General features: G+C 40.6%; 2 protein-coding genes across 2 annotated transcripts in view; both read right to left on the bottom strand.

Annotated features, from left to right (window-relative positions):
• Positions 1-391: 391 nt before the first annotated feature.
• LOC116896084 (adhesion G-protein coupled receptor V1-like) lies at positions 392-14,942 on the bottom strand. The gene is made up of 6 exons (XM_032897062.1): positions 14,920-14,942; positions 13,800-14,049; positions 12,450-12,589; positions 9,897-10,057; positions 2,269-2,369; positions 392-493 (listed from the first exon to the last, which is right to left on the bottom strand). The coding sequence occupies exons 1-6, from the start codon at positions 14,940-14,942 to the stop codon at positions 392-394; spliced, it is 777 nt and encodes a 258-aa protein (XP_032752953.1).
• Positions 14,943-17,646: 2,704 nt separating this feature from the next.
• LOC116896083 (adhesion G-protein coupled receptor V1-like) overlaps positions 17,647-18,436 on the bottom strand; it is a 58,816-nt gene continuing 58,026 nt past the window's right edge. The window contains exon 14 of the mRNA XM_032897061.1: positions 17,647-17,980. Within this exon, the coding sequence (XP_032752952.1) occupies positions 17,792-17,980 (189 nt within the window). The 3' untranslated portion in view covers positions 17,647-17,791. The remainder of the gene's footprint in view (positions 17,981-18,436) is intronic.

Here is an 18,436-nt window from a genome sequence, read left to right as displayed (position 1 = left end):
GGACATTGCCATTCCTGGGACAGGAAAACACAACAGAGTGCCAATGTTTCCGATAGTTTTCCATGTTAGCCCCTTTGGTACTTCACCAAAGGACATCTGTGCTCGATTAGTAACCCTGTGCAATGAGAATTCATGGGAGATGAATCCATGCACATAAGCGGTCCCAGTCACTCTGAATGCATGGCCCACTGCTCAGGTGGCCCAGAACTGGGGACTGGATAGGCCATGTGTCTAATCACAAACCAAATACTACGTTTCTGGGAATGCAGCAACAAAATGATTCCTAACAACGTTCTGCTATGCCCAAAGATCCGTGTCTAACTCAGCCACCCTCAGAGAAGCTTCCTCCAGGAGTCGATGAGAAACAATGTGGAGATACGAATCTGGACAATTACAGAGAGGGAGAGACTGTGGAACATGCAGTCTTAGCGGTGACGTGCTCATCAAACACTTCCTCAGCCTCCCACCCCAAGCCTGTGTCTGGCTGAGGGAGCTGTGCAGAAGAGGAAATGAAAAGGCGTTAAGTGCTAAAGGGATGGATAAATAAGAAAACAGTGCCTGACTGGACCTGAGCAGACATGGTTCCAGCGCTAACTGGGGGGAGCGGACAGACACCTCCATTGCTAACCCAGAGGCCACCTCCAACTGACAAATGCTTGAAAAGGAAAAATTAGTTTTCTCCATTGGAGTCTCACTGGACTATAAACCACACCTAAAGGTAGACAGGCCCCGTGTCCAGCAGCGAAGGTCAGCACAACACAAACCTCGTGGTGTTCGCGTAGATCTTTGTCTTACGTTGCTTTCTTTCAGCACCTTTTGTTCAACTGTATTTTGCTTGTATGTTATGTTTCCAAGGTTGTGTTATCATGGGTTTTGTTTGAGCTTCTTATGCTTTTTCTTTTTCTTTTCTTTTATATGTATGTATGTATGTATGTATGTATGTATGTATGTATACACATATTATGTATGTGTGTGTATCTTTTCATTTATTTATTGCCTCTTTGTTTTCTAAAGAGAGAGAAAGAAGGCATTTAGTGAAAAGGGTGGAGAATTGGGGAAGACAAAGAAAAAGATGAGGGAGGGAAACCATGAAAAAATACACTGTGTGAAAAAATTTTTTCAATGTAAAAAGGAGAGCAAGAAGAAGAAATTAGCCAACGAGTTCATAAGGCAGGAAAGTGCTTTTATGCAAACCTGAGCTGGACTCCTGGATCCCACTGAGGGTTAAGAGGGAACCATGGATGAGGGGACTATACTCTGAGCTCCACAATCATGCCACAGCATTTGTATAGCTGTGCATACACACACACACACACACACACACACACACACAAACATACATCACACACACACGAACACAAATATACACACACAAACATACATCACACACACAGGAACACGCATCACACACATACACACACAAACATACATCATACACACAAACACATATCACACACATACACACACAAACATACATCACACTCACGAACACACATCACACACACGAACATGCATCACACACATACACACACAAACATACATCATACACACACGAACACATATCACACACATACACACACAAACATACATCACACACACGAACACACATCACACACACACGAACATACATCACACACACACACACACACACAAACACACACACACAAACATACATCACACACACGAACACACACACACACACACACACACACACACACACACACACAAACATACATCACACACACGAACACACATCACACACACACACAAACATACATCTCACACACACACACATCACACAAAACACACATCACACACAAACACACATCTCACACACACACATCACACAAAACACATCACACACACACACACACACACACACACACAAACACACACTGAGAGCACAAGAAATAGTCTTCCCAGAGAAGATGACACCAATTGGTTATCCAATAGCAAATGGTCAGCCTGAAAACAATTACTGAAAATAAAGGCCACAAACTTGATAGAGAGCAAGGAGCAGTGGGAAAGTCTGGACACAGGAACTGAAACAGCAATGATGTAATTATGTGATAATCTCAAAAAGTATTCTTTTTAGAAATATACATATTGGGTCTGATATTATTATTATATTATTATTATTATTGTTGTATTTATTCTCTATATTGCTCAAGTGCAAAACAAGTAAGCTAATTTCAACTAAGTTGGTAAAAACTGTATGCACACATTCAGTTGTCTCATAACGAACGGTGAGTGTCATCTGTCTCCTACCTGGGTTCCTAAGCTGGCGGCCATCATGTGAGTCAGAAGTTTAGCTGCAAACATGGAGTATCTAGCACAGAACACGTGGGAAACAACAGCCAAACAGAGACCTGTGGAAACCAAAGAGCCGACGTGAGGTTTCATAATCCACGAAAGATTATATGTACAGAACAAAAAATCTCTGGGACAGTTAAGCACAAAAGCCCAGCCTATACAGCAGAGCACACCCACTCTGGCAATGATTATGCTGGAATTTCAATATATTCCATTTCGCATGACAGAGATCATCTTCACATTATCAGTTAACCCAAGGGATGAACTTTAATGCTCCAATGATTTACAAGTTGTCTGCCATGGAAAAGGGAAGTCATAAATAAACCCATATTTTAATAAGTACTTCATTTTTTCTATGTTGCTATCGGTGGGCTGACCTGTTTTGTTTTTTTGTTTGTTTTTTTTAAGTGCTTCTCATCCTAATTTTAAATCTGTGTTTTAGGAGTGAATGGCTTGAGTAAGTAGAAGGCACCTAGACCTTTCTGAGCCTCAGACTGTGAATGGTCTCCAAAGTCTGAGGTTCTTATTTTCCAATCTTCGGCTAGCAGGAGCAGGTACATGACTCCAGCAGGGCCAGCTATGAACTTTCAGCTAACCCTCTGTGGCTGCACGTCAAGACCAGGGAAAAACGTTTTCTTTCTTCCACGATGAAGTTAAGTATAAAGATTTGACCTTCTAGCTTGCATTATTATCATTAAGCCTGTGTGTCTTTACAGTCTTGAAATTTCAGTCCCTCGTCTTCAGCCTCCTGGGTGGCAGAGAGCATTACAGCACCGCTGTACCAGTCCTGGAAGGCAGATTATTGGAGAATATTCTCTGCCTTAAAGTTTTCAGATAGTAATTTAATAAACAGTAATTATTTATTTGTTCGCAGGCTTTTTAACCACACATTTTGGTGGGTCAGTTTATTTTCTGTGGGAATCACTGAAGCCTTACGGATGTTGGCACGCATGTGCCACTTACCCATGTGGCTTTCATATATTACCTCACTTAACATCAATGCCATCTTGACATTCGAGACATTGCAATAATTTCACATTTGGTTCTCCCAAATAGTTGCTGAAATTGTAGAGTGAGCTTTTAGAGTAAACCACATGTTAGCAAAAAATAAGAATTAAGCATCAACAAAATACCAACATGGGGTCTTCGGACTTGGTCTTATGTTTAGAAATGCCCCCTCAGACCTCATTTTAGAGGAAATAGTTTAATTATAATTTCTATTTCAGGAAAACAATAGAGACTCCCTGAGATGAGGAAGAAGGCTTCTCATCTAGAAACTCCTCCAGGAAGGCAAGAGCAATCCACTCTTAGTACAAGTGCCACGAAGTCCTGGGGCAGGCACGCAGGGGTCGGGCTGTCTCGGAGCCAGGCCACCCAGATGACTGTGTTTCTGCAGACTAGGTAGTCATATCCGCTGTGGCAGCTCTCCTTTCTCCACTACTGGGCCTGCTGCTCACAACGCACTAACCTGTCCTCCCTGTCTCTAGGATAATCACAAGCTGCTTAAATCCACTCCGGTCGTGTGCTTATGTGTGTACACAATACACTGGCTTAAAAGCAAGTGCTAGCTACAGTTTTCTCCTCATAAACCACGCGATGACAAACAGGTATCGCCTGCAAGTTTCCTGGATGAATGGTAACAACCGAAGGCAAAGCTGTGATGCCAAGGGAGGAAGGCACACGCTTCCTGCCACTGTATGTCATAAGAAATACAATAATAAAGAAATACAATAAAGATTTTTCCCTAAATTTGGAGATAAAGTCTCCATCATATTCCTGCTCCATCACAGAAGTTTAGTATAATTAAGCTTGACAAACTGAGAAACACACAAAGCTTCAATAAAATGCTACCACGGCCCCTGGTTTTAGTTCAGGATTCAAAACCAGAGACGGGAGAGCGGGCTGGATAGTCTTAGCTTTAGGCACTGTTTGGCAGTTATCTGGCTGTGCTGGTTAGGTTTTTATCTCAATTTAGCACAAGCCAGAGGGCAAGGGGTAAGCTTAAATGAGAAGATGTCTCCATCAGATTGGCCCATAAGCAAGTGTGGGAGGCATCTTCTTGATAAAGATTGATATGGGAGAGCCTTGCTCTGAGGAGTACTGGGTCAGTCAAAACAGGAAGCTGAGTGACTGAGCAATGGAGAAGCAAGGCAGGAAACCATGGCCTCTGCCTCCAGCTTCTCTCCGTGAGCTCCTGCCCTGACTTTCATTCATGGTGGACTGTGAGCTCTAAGCTGCAACCAACACTTTGCTCTGCAAGTCACATTAGGTTTATCACAGCAGTATGAAAGTTAGAACACTGGTCTATTCTTTCAACGAAGAATTCTCCTCTGCTGAGAATCTTCAGCTGTGCTCTAAGCAAACTGATCAAACTTTGGACATGATCTAGAATACTTAAGCTTTAAAGAAATAAATATTTTAGTTACTGAGTTTCCAGATCACTACATATGAATTCAACTATCTAAAGCACTAAAACTAATATACAAATTTAGGAAAGTAACCTTTCCCCAGTCTGGTAAATGAGTATTTATATTCAGTATATATACTTAACATTTACAAAGAAATATTTTAATTGCAGTTCCTTAGCTTAAATTCCTTAATATAAATATTCAAATCATAAACATAGAATGTATAATGATAGAATTTCTAAAATAAAGTATAACAAACTATAACAACTCCATATAATGCCTAAATAAGCACTCAACTGTCTTAAAATTTTCTTTTCTGGCAATTCTGTAGAGAAACAGTCTGCTTGCTGAGCAGTATTTCTTTCTTTTATTGATTATAGATTAGGCTGGAGGAGAAAGAGCCTACACTTGATCCACTGACACAAATGATTTCCTACTGAAAGAAGGGACAGGAGAAACGGCACTGTTCACAAATTAGTAACGTTGATGACGCTATAGAGCACATAACGTGACTTAGGTAGGATGCAAATCTGAAGCAGAGCTCTGCCCTTTGCTGCTATCCAACGTGACCAAAGAGCTTCTATGTACATACAAGTTTGGGGTATATGAATATATTTATGTGAATATAAATATGTTTGTATGTGAGCAGACAGTGCCAGGAGACATCGTTGCTCAGTATATTCTACAGATGGGAAAAACTTTAATTTAGCCCAATGCAAGACAAATGTTAGAACATTTCCTACAAACTTTTCTTTAAAATACTTATAAGTTTTGCATTTTCAGGTATCTGTCTATCACTCTCCCTGTCCCTGCTTCCTCTAGATGAATCCTAATGAGATCAGCTTACAATTACGTCATCAGTAAGTCAGTATCAACTCGCTGACTTTGTTCTTTCTCACCTTCCTACCTCTTGCTGCCTGTAGGTTTTCTATTGTTTTGTTACAAACACCACTGGGTTGATACGTCTTTAAGTTTTGCCTCCATGCAAACTTTGATTAGTGCTACTGATGAGCTAAGGAGGAGAACAAAAGACAACTGAAGGTCTCCAGTGGGAACACAGGTCAGCGAGAAGCACCTTAGAGCACATAAGTCCATGTGGTAGGAGAGGGATGCTGTAGCCAGACAGACAAGAGCCTTGATAATGAAGGAGTTAAGCCTGAGCACAAGAGATACTGGCCTGGGGAAGTAATTTAAATTTCTATATGTTAAATGAAATAGAATTTAAAATTCAGTCATATTTCAAGGACGCATGACCACCGGTGGCCAGTATATCACATATTAGACAGCATAAAACATTGTAGTCATCAGAGAAAGCCCTGTTGCAGAGAACTGTCAATTGTTCCTGAGTGAGGAAAGAATACATTACACTTCAAAAGAATTTATATTGTAGTGACTAAGATAATATGGTTTGAATGTACAAAGATGACACACTTTTTTGCAATGCACTTTGGGAGTTTCTTATTTTTTCAACAAGAAATAGGATTAGAAAACACTGTATGTCAGGTACTGTGTCCAGCCATACTCGGCAAGGTGGGCACTGGCTGGTCTCCTGGGGATCGTATGCAATTTTGCTTGCCTTCTATTCCAGAGACTGACTTATGAATGTTCACTGAACATGATTTGGTCAAAGAGATGTCAGGACAGCATTCTAGGTGACTTTTGTAACAGTTTCCATTGCTCTTAAGGTGGAGTCTCCCTTTCCACACCTGGACACTGCAGGTTCATGCTAAAGGTGCTACAGCCAACTGAGACCACACCAGAAAAAGGCAAAGTATGAGGATCGTAGCACTGGTAAGGCGATGATGTAAGGCAGGGTCTCAGCAGCATCAGTAAGGTGATGACGTAAGGTGATGACGTAAGGCAGGGTCTGAGCAGCACTGGTAAAGGTGAAGAGGTTGAATTTCAACATCGGTGTTAGAAGGAGCCTAATTGTTCATTCTGGTGACTAAGTCAAGGTGAGACGGTGTCAGCAGCCTCCTCTTATGTCCAGCTCAACTCATGCGAAATAAAACTCCTCTGCAGACACCGCTGGTTAAACCTATCATCCTTATGCTGAGCCAAGCAGTTTAGGACTAAGTGGCTTCTTTTTCATCTTGATTTATGCCTTCAAACTCTTGTTCTTAAAATTCTATGCATTTTTAAAGTTTTTCCTTGGGAATAAGATATCATTTAATTGAATAAAATTATTTTGATAGCACACTCCTCCAACAATCATAATAGGTCTCTCAAGACAATGGTTTCTGAAAATCTGAACTTGATGTTTCTAAAGGAAGTTGACCAAAAGTTTCAAAGCCAACACTTTTTAGGAAAACAATTGTGAGTTGAATGCAACTGTGTTCAGATTTAACTTCTTGATTACTGAGGCTCTGTTTCTCTGGACACCCCACCCTCACACCCTTGTGTATACTCTGAGGTGTCTCACAATGACTTTTGTTACTACCAGAAATCTTTTCAGGGATGGCTGGTTTTTATCACCTTGAAAATTTATCAGTATTTCAGCTTTCAGCAGGGGGGAAAAGGCACACCATGAAAATTTTGCCATTCTATACAAGATTGAACAAAAGAATGGTCATCTTCAAATAATTTTTATTAACTTTCTTAACCTATAAGGCTTGAATCTAGCTACTTGCATATTATTTATTATGAAATTGGCATTGTGTTGGCATTCACACACTTAGTATCTCATTTTAAGTAGATACAAGAATTAGTCAATTAACAAAGGACACTTAAGTTTGGGAAATGTGTTAAGGCAAGTGACGCCAATATGAGGTCCGTTCCGCCTCTAACGTTGCAGACTCACTTGCATCACAGGATGCTGAACTACAGATGCACCAGTATGAGTGAGCTCACTCAGTTAAAGCAGAAAAGAAGTCCCCAGTGACTGCTGCAGGATCTCACTAAGGCTATAAGATTATACAACTTTGTTAAGAATGCAGTCAGGAAAAAGTCCAACCTGACAGTCATCTTTGATGGGATCTTAAGAGCTTAAGGAAAGTCCAGGAGGATTTGTAATCACTGTCATGTCTGCACCTCAAGCCTGGCTGGTCTTATTAATAATTATACCGGATTTTGGCATTGACAGCCAAAGCCATCTTAATGTACACTTCTCCCAAGTCGCCTCCATGGGGAGCCAGAGAACACACCCTTTTTATTGCATTTCTCTTTTTATCTATTTCACTTCAAGGAATGGCCTTGGGTTCCTTTTCTTGTATTGGGTAAACCTGGGAACTTCCAGGTGGATCCTCCCCACTTCCCTTCTCTAAATTGTGGGTTTCTAAGCCTCTATCCCCTTCACTGGCATCTCATCCTGTCAACATTTCAACCCTCCTGCTTTAGACCATGATACAGAACTGCAAGATGTCCTCACAGAGAAGTCCTGGGATTTATTATGAGTAAAACAAACAAAGAGGCCAGCGCCTGTGAATGCGTGCATTACTACACTCATGAAACGGATCAGCTGTTACCAAACCAGAGCCATTCCATTTGGCCTCACCCAAACTATACTTTATGTGTATGTAAGAAACAACAGGCTGTCTTTTCTAATTCCTGAAGGCCCAGCAGAGGTATGGGCATTGGTTATAAAGAAGAGAAAACGGTGGCAAAAGAGGCAGGAGTTTAGAGCCGTACTTGTCAAACATCTTGAATATGAGAGGGATCAAAATCATAATTTCAAAGTCTGATCCCAAGTCAAAGGCACAAATGTGGATGCTGGCATTTAGGATCTCAAGAGCATGAGCAGGTCAATGTTGCCTTTTCTCACCAAGATATAAAACACAGTACCAGACCTCCTAGGACATGCTCACATTTCTGCCGTGTCTACAGAAAATTGGCATGTTCAATGTTTGTATAAAGCAGGGAATGCCTGGGGGGCACAGCAGCACTTCAATTTGTTTGTAAAATAATATCCAGATTTTTATTTCAATATAGTTAAGAATTTATTTCACTATTCTATGAAGTTTCTTTGCTTGAAACTCTGCTATCATTGAAGTACAAGTCTCCCTCTGATTTTGGAACTATATTCACCTAGAAGAATTTATTGGGCAAGAAAAGTCATCCATCTTTTAAATGAAAGATTTTATGAATAGGAGGTTCTTTAACTTTTGTGATGGAACCTGACTCAAATGTCACATATCATAAGGAAAATTATGACTACATAAAATTAAATTCTACTGAAAACACTTAACAACTACAGCCAAAAATACTAATTACTTACTGACTTTATCTCCAAACAGATGGATAAAGTCTACTAGGTGGATTATTGGTTCAATGTATTTAAAACTAATCCATTTCAATAAGAGACAAATCATCAAGAAAGCAGAATATCAGAGGTGCATGAGTTAATATACTTACCACCCTGAAATGCAGGATGACTTGTAGTCACACGTATATTGAGGGTGGGAATTCTGTGGCATATTGACACATAAAATCAGTAATTTACTCCAGTTCCTACAACTAGCCAATGACAGAATCAGGGCTTGAACTAAGGTAATCTGGCTGCAAGGTTACAGTTAGTCATTATCTCATACCAAGCTATGTGTATAACTTACTGTTCCTAGAGAAAACGTATGGGATGCTTTACAGGGGTAAAAGCGGAGGCAAACAAAGGGGAAGTAAGGCCTGAAGAAGTGTAAAGATGTCTCACACTTCTCACCACACTGCACCGCACAGGAGAATAAGTCTATAACTGGGTTGTATGGATACAGTTTGATAGATATTAATAAAGTCCAAGTTCCTATCACTACAATAAAAAGAGGGACGACATATGTTGAGTGGAAGATAATTTCTATCATAGGAGTTGATATGTTTAGAGTTCCAAAGTTGTAGACTGCCAATCAACTGATGGAGTAGACTATTTTAATGAAATTACAAAATCTTTATATTTATTGACTTATATCCTCACAATGTTCTAGCTGTAGAGTCTGAGTTCTAAGGTACAATACACCAGAAATGGTTCCCTTTCTAATGATCTAGCCTCCATCTTACATTGTAACCCATACTGTTCATGAGTTAACAGAGGCCGTCCTCCATAAACACCGGTTGTGTTCATTAATGATGGAAACAATGGAATAATGATGCATCAGAGTACATTCATATTTTACATACACCCAAGAACTGTGGGAAAGTTTCACTCTCGTGTAGATTTAAAATGCATGACTTGGAAACCCTGCCACTGACCTGAGATGCATATAAAGCCAGCAGAGAAAAAAGCTTCGTTGTACGACACCAAGTTGTCAGTCTGAGCGTAGACAGCGTACGCAGACATGTGTGAGCAGGCGCAGTCCACGTAGTCCGCAGCATCTTCAACCACTTTGCAAAGCTGGCTGTCGGACAACCAGCTAGAACAAAACACAATAGTCACTGGTCTTTCAATAATATTTCAAAGATGTTAAGGTTGTTTTAAAAGGAAAAATAACTAGCGGAAATTAAATGTTCTTTACTCAAGACTTGAGCAAACTACATTTTCCAGAAGAAACACTGGAGGGAACATCTTGTCCAGGACATGACCTAACAGATTCCACCAAGACACCTTTAAGAAGCAGTGTACACAGCAGCCACACCTGCCAGGTCATTTGCTGTACTGGGGAAGTTAGCCCTCCTAGCAGTGGTGTAGACGCCTTACCCATCCTAGAGCAAGTTTGCTCTTCTCTGTCATTTAAGATCTCCCACTGCTCTACATAGCCATGCCACGTGTGAATCCTGACAGATCAGTGTAGCCATGGTGTGTACGGATCCTAACAGACCATAGAGCCATGGCTTGTGCTGTGTTTCCTCACAGAACAGACAGCTGTCTTAGGGTTTCTATTGCTATAACAAAACACCATGACTGAAAGGGGAGTTGAGGAGGAAAGGAATTATGTGGCTTACACTTCCCCACTGCTTTTCATCACCAAAAGAAGTCAGTACAGGAATTCAAGCAGGCAGGAACCTGGAGCAGGAAATGATGCAGAGGCCACGGAGGAGTGCACCTTGCTAGCTTGCTCTACCTGGCTTCTTCAGCCTTTCTTATAGAACCACGGACTACCACCCCATTGATTACTAATCAAGAAAATGCCTTACTGCTGGATCTTATGGAGACATTTTCTCAATTGAGGCTGCTTACTGCCTGATTTCTCCAGCTTGTGTAAAATTGACATAGCCAGCCAGTACAATAGCCATTGGGTGTGTAGAGCTAACCCCATAGACTCATATATTTGAAATGCCTTTAATTGGTGGGACTGTTTGACAATGATTAAGGCGATGTGGCCTTATTGAAAGAGGTGTGACCTAGTTAGAGGAGGTGTGCCACCAGGAGTGGGCTTTAAGGTTTCAAAAGCCCGTCCCAGACCCAGACACACACTCTCTCTCTCCTCTCCTCTCCTCTCCTCTCCCCTCTCTCTCTTCTCTCCTCCTTTCCCTTTTCCTCCTCTCCCCTCTCTCCTCTTTCCTCTCTCTCCATCTTACAGATAAGATATAAACTCCCATCTTCTGCTTCAGTGCCATGGCAACCTGCTCGTAGCCATGCTCCCTCCCATGACGACCATCAACTCTCACCCTCTGAAATTGTAAGCAGGTCCCAAATGAAATACTTTCTTTTGTAAGTTGCCTTGATCTTAGTGTCTCATCATAGCAAAAGACCAGTAACTAACACATATGTTAACTATGATTCCTTCCACATATTTTCTTGTTTGCATTTTGAGTCATGCATCATAAATACATTTTATAAGGAACTTCCAGTACTTCTCTCAGTGAAGTTCATCTCACTGACTGTCAATCAGTGGCTGCTTCTTGAATACATTCCTTTCAATAGTCTTGATCCCATTGTTTTTCTAATGATGCAAACCTTCCCAATTTGAAATGCAAACGTCATCTTGAAACTTCCATTATTCATTAGATACTGAGGACTAGCGATTTTTATGAATTATTATTATTATGGAGTAGACTGTTAAACCCATTATTTTGAAATGAATGTTGCAGATGTCTTTGTTATATCTATCCCACTGAACACCTCAGCTTAGCAATGCAACACACTTGGTTATTTACCCTCCCAATCATGTTGCTAAAAGCCACTGCTCAATGTTACTGTTCACCACCATGAGAGAGCATTGTTTTATTGCAGAGAAACTAACCAAAGGGATTGTTTGGTTTTCCTGTCAGCCTAAACTTCAGTAATAAACTAAATCTCATGGCTGACATAGACAGTTAACTCCTCTCCCAACACAACTGGATCATACACAGCACTGACCAAAGTTTGAGTGATAGTAAGTTCTTCAGGAACCTCACCCAGAGGCCAAAGAGTCTCACTCAACCTCTTGTTTATGCTATTATCTGGATTTATTCCCCAAATGGGCTTTAAGATAGCAGTGAACAAAAATTCTTAAACCTTATTGATCCCTTTAAACATAGGTTCAGACACTGAACCATAGTTGGCAGGGATGGAGAAAGAAACTTCCTTTAAAGTGTAACAAATTAACAGATAAGTTCAAAAAGTTATCTAACCTGAGCAGAACTCATAATATAGCCCTTGAGAATAGCTATAACGAAGAAAGAATACGATACTGCACGCAGAATTCTCTATTAATAGAGTCCTCATTTGAATGATGCTAGACTATTTTTGTTACTGATTTATGGTAGACGCTGTTCTCCAGTCTGAAGTCTTCCTTGAGGCTACTGTCTATGTGCAGTACAAACAGGAGCAATGCCTCCAGACAGGGGAGCAGCAAACACTGAAAGAAAGATTAGTAATACTACCTGGAAGCAGCCTGATTCCAGAGGAGACACAGAGATGTATGAGGAATAATTCTAGGCTCAGCTGCATAAATCCTGTAGAGAACCTCATTGTTGTTAAGCAGGGGTTGTGCATTCTGACCTTTCACATTCAAAGACAATACCTATAATGTCAGAAGAAACAGGAAGCTTAATGATAATTTTCCAATTAATATTACAACAGAGTCTGCTGGTCAGAACTGGACTCCATTTCTCAGGCACCGAATGCCTGCAGTGTTCTCTTCAGTCCCGCTAGTTGGCTCACGTCAGACCCTGACTGGCTCTTCACTGTTACAGCCTAGTTCCACCAACTCCACTTTTTTAATCTGTAGCTGGCAATACCCACTGGATCCCAGGCAGGCTTCCTTAAAAGATAGGGAGGTGCTAAGATGTTATAGCAGGGTGAACACACACACACCACAAAACATAAAGTAAACATTTCCACCTACATTTGAAGCCAAAAATTCTACAAATGGCTTATGAAAAGAGAACACTTCCCATGGACCTGACAAAAAAAAATCTAATCAAATGTGTTACAAGTTTGCTGAAGGAAAATAAGATAAAATACCTTTACCCAAGATACAATCCAAAGACCACATGAAGCTCAAGAAAAAGGATGACCAAAGTGCAGATGCTTCAGTCCTTCTTAGAAGGGGGAACAAAATATTCATAGGAGGGGATATGGAGACAAAGTTTGGAGCAGAGACTGAAGGAATGGCCATTCAGAGCCTGCCCCACCTGGCGATCCAGCCCATACATATAAAGCCACTAAACATAGACAATATTGCTGATGCCAGTAAGTGCTGACTGACAGGAGCCTGATACAGCTGTCTCCTGAGAGGCTCTGCCCGATCCTGACAAATACATAGATGAATTCCACAGCCAACCACTGAACTGAGAACAGGGCCCCCACTGGAGGAGTTAGAGAAAGGATAGAAGGAGCTCAACGGGTTTCCAACCCCACAAGAACAATAATATCAACATCCAGAGCTCCCAGTGACTAAACCACCACCCAAAAACTACACATGGAGTGACCCATGGCTCCAGCTGCATATGTAGCAGAGAATAGCCTTGTTGGGCACCAGTGGGATGAGAAGCCCTTGGTCTTGCCAAGGCTCGATGCCCGGTGTAGAGAATGTCAGGGCAGGGAGGCAGGAAGGCGTGGGTGGGAGGGTGGGGAAACGCCCTCATAGAAGAAGGGCGGGGGATAGGATACAGTGTTTATGGACAGGAAACAGTGGAAGGGGATAACATTTGAAACATAAATTAAAAATCTAATAAAAAAGAAATAAAATTAGATAAAATATCACTCCATTTTAAGAAATGAGAAGTTACCTTGTCTCTCAGGGCAGGAAGGTTGTCTCCTGCTACAAACCACTGCTGGCTGCTGTACTCCACAAACTGGACTAATGCGCACGCATTTTTCCCATCCGACACTTCCGGCTCAGGAGCATCCAGTAACCTCTCTGGAATTTGAATGTAATCACCTTCCTTCCCTTCAAACCTGTGTCCATTGATTTGCTGAGGGCTCCAGTGAAGGGCCAGGATTGACAAATACGGGCAACTGTCAAGGACGGTTTTGCTTCTACAAGAGAAAAACGAGTCTCTATTGAGTTGGCAGGTATTTGTATCAAGATATCCAGTTGAATTTGCTGTAATGCTGAAAGTGAGAATTTTCTCTTCATGAAGAAGAATGACAGCACTGACCCCAACACTAAAAAGCCGTCTGCTTCTGCTTTGCATGTGATCCGTACATCTTTCCACATCCCTTTGCCTGATCTTTTTTGTAACCTACACCAGGAGAATCTGGAAGCTGTGACACGGTTATCACAATACACTCTGTGGCTTGAAAGGTCCTTTTCTGTCTCATTCACAGACTGAAGAGCGAATATTCAGAGTGGACCCTTTATTTTCATTTAGAATTATGAAGGATATACGTTATGAAGGATATACGTCCACAGCTGGGTGTTCATCCTAGGTCTACCGCCTGCCTCCTAGCGCATCAGAACCTTCTAATACAGCCATCCGGCTGGTAAGAAAGAATGGTCTTGATGCTTCTGATTTCATTTTTTTCCCCACAGTTCTTAGGCATAATAAGATTCTATGCTCAGTTAAATTATTTTCTAATCTCAATGTGAGTTGACTGCATGTGGACTTGGTTTAAAGTACAAGTGATACTCCAGCCATGCTAAGGCAAAATCTTTACTTAGGATACTTATGATTCAAGGAATGTGAATCTGTAACTATTTCCTCTAAAATCTGTCCCTGGATGTGTCATCTTGCATTAGTGAGCAGATACCAAAATAAAATAAATACGAAACAGGCCTTTAAAACGGTAGAGACGATGTGAATGCTGTAAGATGTATCTGTCCAATGTTAAAGGTTCTACCAGCCACAATGCATATAGAGTATGTAGATGGATTGTGGATCAAAATGATACCTTGCTAAGACCTACAGCATGAGGAAGGGATCAGACATTGTTAAATGAAAGAGTAAAAGAGAGCCTTTTCCTGAAGCTATGTGTCCTCTCTACAGCAAGAGATGTCCAAGGCTTACATGACAGCATTTCAAGTGTTCAGGGTCAGCTGTATCAACCACAATGCAGGGCAGGCCTGGAGCTGACCAGGTCAGCAGTAGTCGATATGGACACTCTGGTGTGCTGGTTTCTTTGTTTTCTTTGTTTTGTTTTGGTGGCTTATTTTTTTGTCTTTTCTGATTTTGTTTTGGTTTGATTGGGAGGTAAGATTTTTTTGAGAGAGAAATAGAACATTAAGTTGTGTGGGTAAGGAAGTGGGGAAGATCTAAAAAATAGGGGAAGGTGAAAGATTATGATTAAAATATATTGTAAGAAAAACATTTAAAATAACTTTACAATATAATGAAAATGAGTAAATGAACAAATAAATAAGTAGTGGTCACTGGCTTTGATACTCTATCTTGAACCTACCCATTTATCCAGAATGTTATGTCTCTGTGTCAAGTCTCCTATGTAAGCACCTTCATTTGTAATGGGACCCACATACCTCCACAACCATGTCAAAATCCCTTTGTTAATCTCTCCGCTCAGCCCTCCCTATCAAACACCATTATAGCCCAGACAGAAGCCATTGCTAGGCACAAAGAAACTACCTATAAGCTACTACTGATTGGCATTGTTTTTGGTTGTTTTCTAAGTGGTTTCCATCGATAATATTCTTGCTCAATTCCCAAATTCTCCCCTCTCAGCAGATGCACCTGATACCAAAGTGGTGTGTTGAGAATTCAAGCAAAATGCTTAACTTAGCTTTCAGAAATCCAAACCAAATGTGATGGCCATTTCTATCCTATGCACAGTGTACAGCTCTTATGAGCTTCTACCTCGAACGTGCCATGCTTCTGTGTTCCTGCCTGGATTTCATCCTTCATATTCTCTTAGCTCTTATCCTCTGAAGTTTCCCTCCATTTTTACTTTCTTCTGTTCTTCAGTGCCCTCCTCAATATATATGAAAATATATAATGAGAATATATCAAAATTCTCTCTCTCTCCCTTCCCCCCCTTGCACACACACACACACACACACACACACACACACACACACACACACACACGGTACATCCCAAGCACATTCTGTGGTCTCAATGCAAACAACTAATCCATGTCAGAACTTTCTGTAGCCAGGGTTAGACGTATGTACACGGCACAAAGTGTGAACTGTCCAGCATTACCTCAGGTGGACATTTAGGAACCATAGTAAGGATTAGAGAGAAGATGTACTGGAAGAGGCTCCTGTGAGGTTTTTCTGATTCTTTGATGATTTTCCCACTAGGAAAATATCACTCCCTAGCACCCATTAGCAGGTTTTAAAGGAGTACAAGGAGATGTGGGATGGTTCCCAACTTCCCCATACCCTGGCATGGATTTGTAATGCAATGCTGAGCTGAAAGTGTGTTTTCATTACACTCTTGTGACCACACAGCCTGGTAGTCAGGAGGGAGTGTGAAATTAAGCAGGCCTATGGCTGAGCATGACACTCACCACGAACTGCTTATTTGAAATTTGTCAAGGTGAGCAGGACCGTAGCCCTCAGTTTCTGAATCTGTAAATATGAATCATAAGAGCCCCAACTATGGGGTTGGGGATTTAGCTCAGTGGTAGAGCACTTGCCTAGCAAGCACAAGGCCCTGGGTTCAGTCCCCAGCTCCAAAAAAAAAAAAAATGAGCCCCAACTATACCTTTCAATAGCTTACCTAAAATGGCGATTCATAAAATATACATACTCTATACACCAACTTTTATACATGAGGCTTATACACTTTTCAGTATTGCTCTGTTTCTAACTATGAATAGCCACCCACATTATTCAATTTAATGCAATCTGGATTTAGCAAGGATATAACTAATATCATCAATGTTCTCTGTATTTTATACCTTGTCTTTTATATGTAATTTTTGTTTTGAATTTCATGTGTCTACAACCAAAAACCTAATATTCTGAGGTTTATATAATCATAATTATGATTTCTTTGTTAGTTTGACAGAGTTCATTATTGAAATTACTCGAGCTTATTGAGATTTCCTAGACATTGATGACAATTTTTATTGAAAATAAATAATAAAGTTGATGGTTTTTATACAAATATTCTTAAACCACTACCTATTAAATAGCAATAAAATGACATTTATTGTTTTCAGGTAGTGTAGATCAGCAACATGGAAATCAAGTGGGATTTTAATTTCTGCCCATATTCTAATGTCAGTGGATTTTAGGCTGTCAAAACAAAATAAAATACTTTGAGGTCTTTGGACTATAATAATCCCATTTAGATTATGAATGTAATTTTTATATCACTATACACAAAAATATTAACAAATGGCTACATAGTTAGTGATGTAGTTAATAATGACCATGAGTCACATGCTATTTTCTTTCTCTTGTTAGCTTCCTTCTGTAGAACTGCAGCCACAAAAAAAAAAAAAAATCCCTAAACTTTGAGAAACGTCTCCCAGTGGGAGAAACATCTGGGACTTCGGGTAGCAAAAGTCACCGCACAAGGCTGGGAGTCGGTGTTCTTTCTCTTCAGGATGTGTTTTCCACTCCCTGAATAAATGCAGGGCCACACAAGATGATATTTTATTCTTAAAGATGCTCTTAAACAGAAGCACTGTGTTGATCGTACACATTCATTTTTCTTGCTGGGGCTGCGATTTTCTTCTAATAATTGGATTCATTGACCAACAGAGGCAAAGCACTAACCGATACTCTGTGTATCATCTTGATGTCCACTTGCACTCACTGCTTGCAAGCCATGAGGAAATACATTCAGGCACTGACAATTTTACAAAATACTTACTTCTCACCAGGTGACCCACAGGCAACATCCGTCAGAAGAGAAAAGGCAAAATGCTCAGCCACCTCCGCAAAATGGCTGAATCCCCTAGTGTCTTTGCGCTTTGGGTTGATGAGAGCACAAAGGAGTTCATACAAAAGAGTTCGGCTTTCTATACTGAAAGCTTGATTTTTTCCTTCCATCATTATCTGAAAAAAATGTAAGAATTAAATTATGTATTCAACAAACCACTTTTTACATTATATATAACATATACGCTGCATGTTTTTCATTAATAATCATTGACTGTGACTATAAATGTGTCATTCATTCACCAAACGTAATTGTGATCTCAGAGGCTGACTGCTGAATAAACTCATCCTTTCTAGTTTTTTCTGAACTTTAGCTGGCTGTTTCAATTATCAGCTGTTCTGACTCAAACTCCTCTCCAAGCTAACTGATTCAAACTGGCTGCTCTCTGCTTCTCCATGGATTGCATTGCTCCTTCTTACTCTCTGGCTTCAACTGCACTGAATGAATTATACAAACTAATGCAACTCACGAAAAGACTGAACCCAACTGCACTGCAAGAACTACACTGATTGAACTGATTCACATCCACTGCACTGAACTCTCTCTTCCCTGTCCTCACCAGAGTTAAGCAT

This window comes from Rattus rattus, chromosome 3, assembly GCF_011064425.1.
Source record: "Rattus rattus isolate New Zealand chromosome 3, Rrattus_CSIRO_v1, whole genome shotgun sequence".
Lineage (NCBI taxonomy): Eukaryota > Metazoa > Chordata > Mammalia > Rodentia > Muridae > Rattus > Rattus rattus.
This window is presented reverse-complemented; position numbering and strand designations above follow the sequence as displayed.

Excerpts from the sequence above, each read along its gene's own strand:
- LOC116896084 (XM_032897062.1), bottom strand. The coding sequence starts at position 14,942 with ATGTCTGATCCCTTCCTCATGCT. Across the intron at positions 12,590-13,799 it reads TTCCTGCCCTGAGAGACAAG|GTATTGTCTTTGAATGTGAA; the intron begins GTAACTTCTCAT and ends CTGACATTATAG. Across the intron at positions 494-2,268 it reads CCGCCAGCTTAGGAACCCAG|CTCCCTCAGCCAGACACAGG; the intron begins GTAGGAGACAGA and ends TCTTCTGCACAG.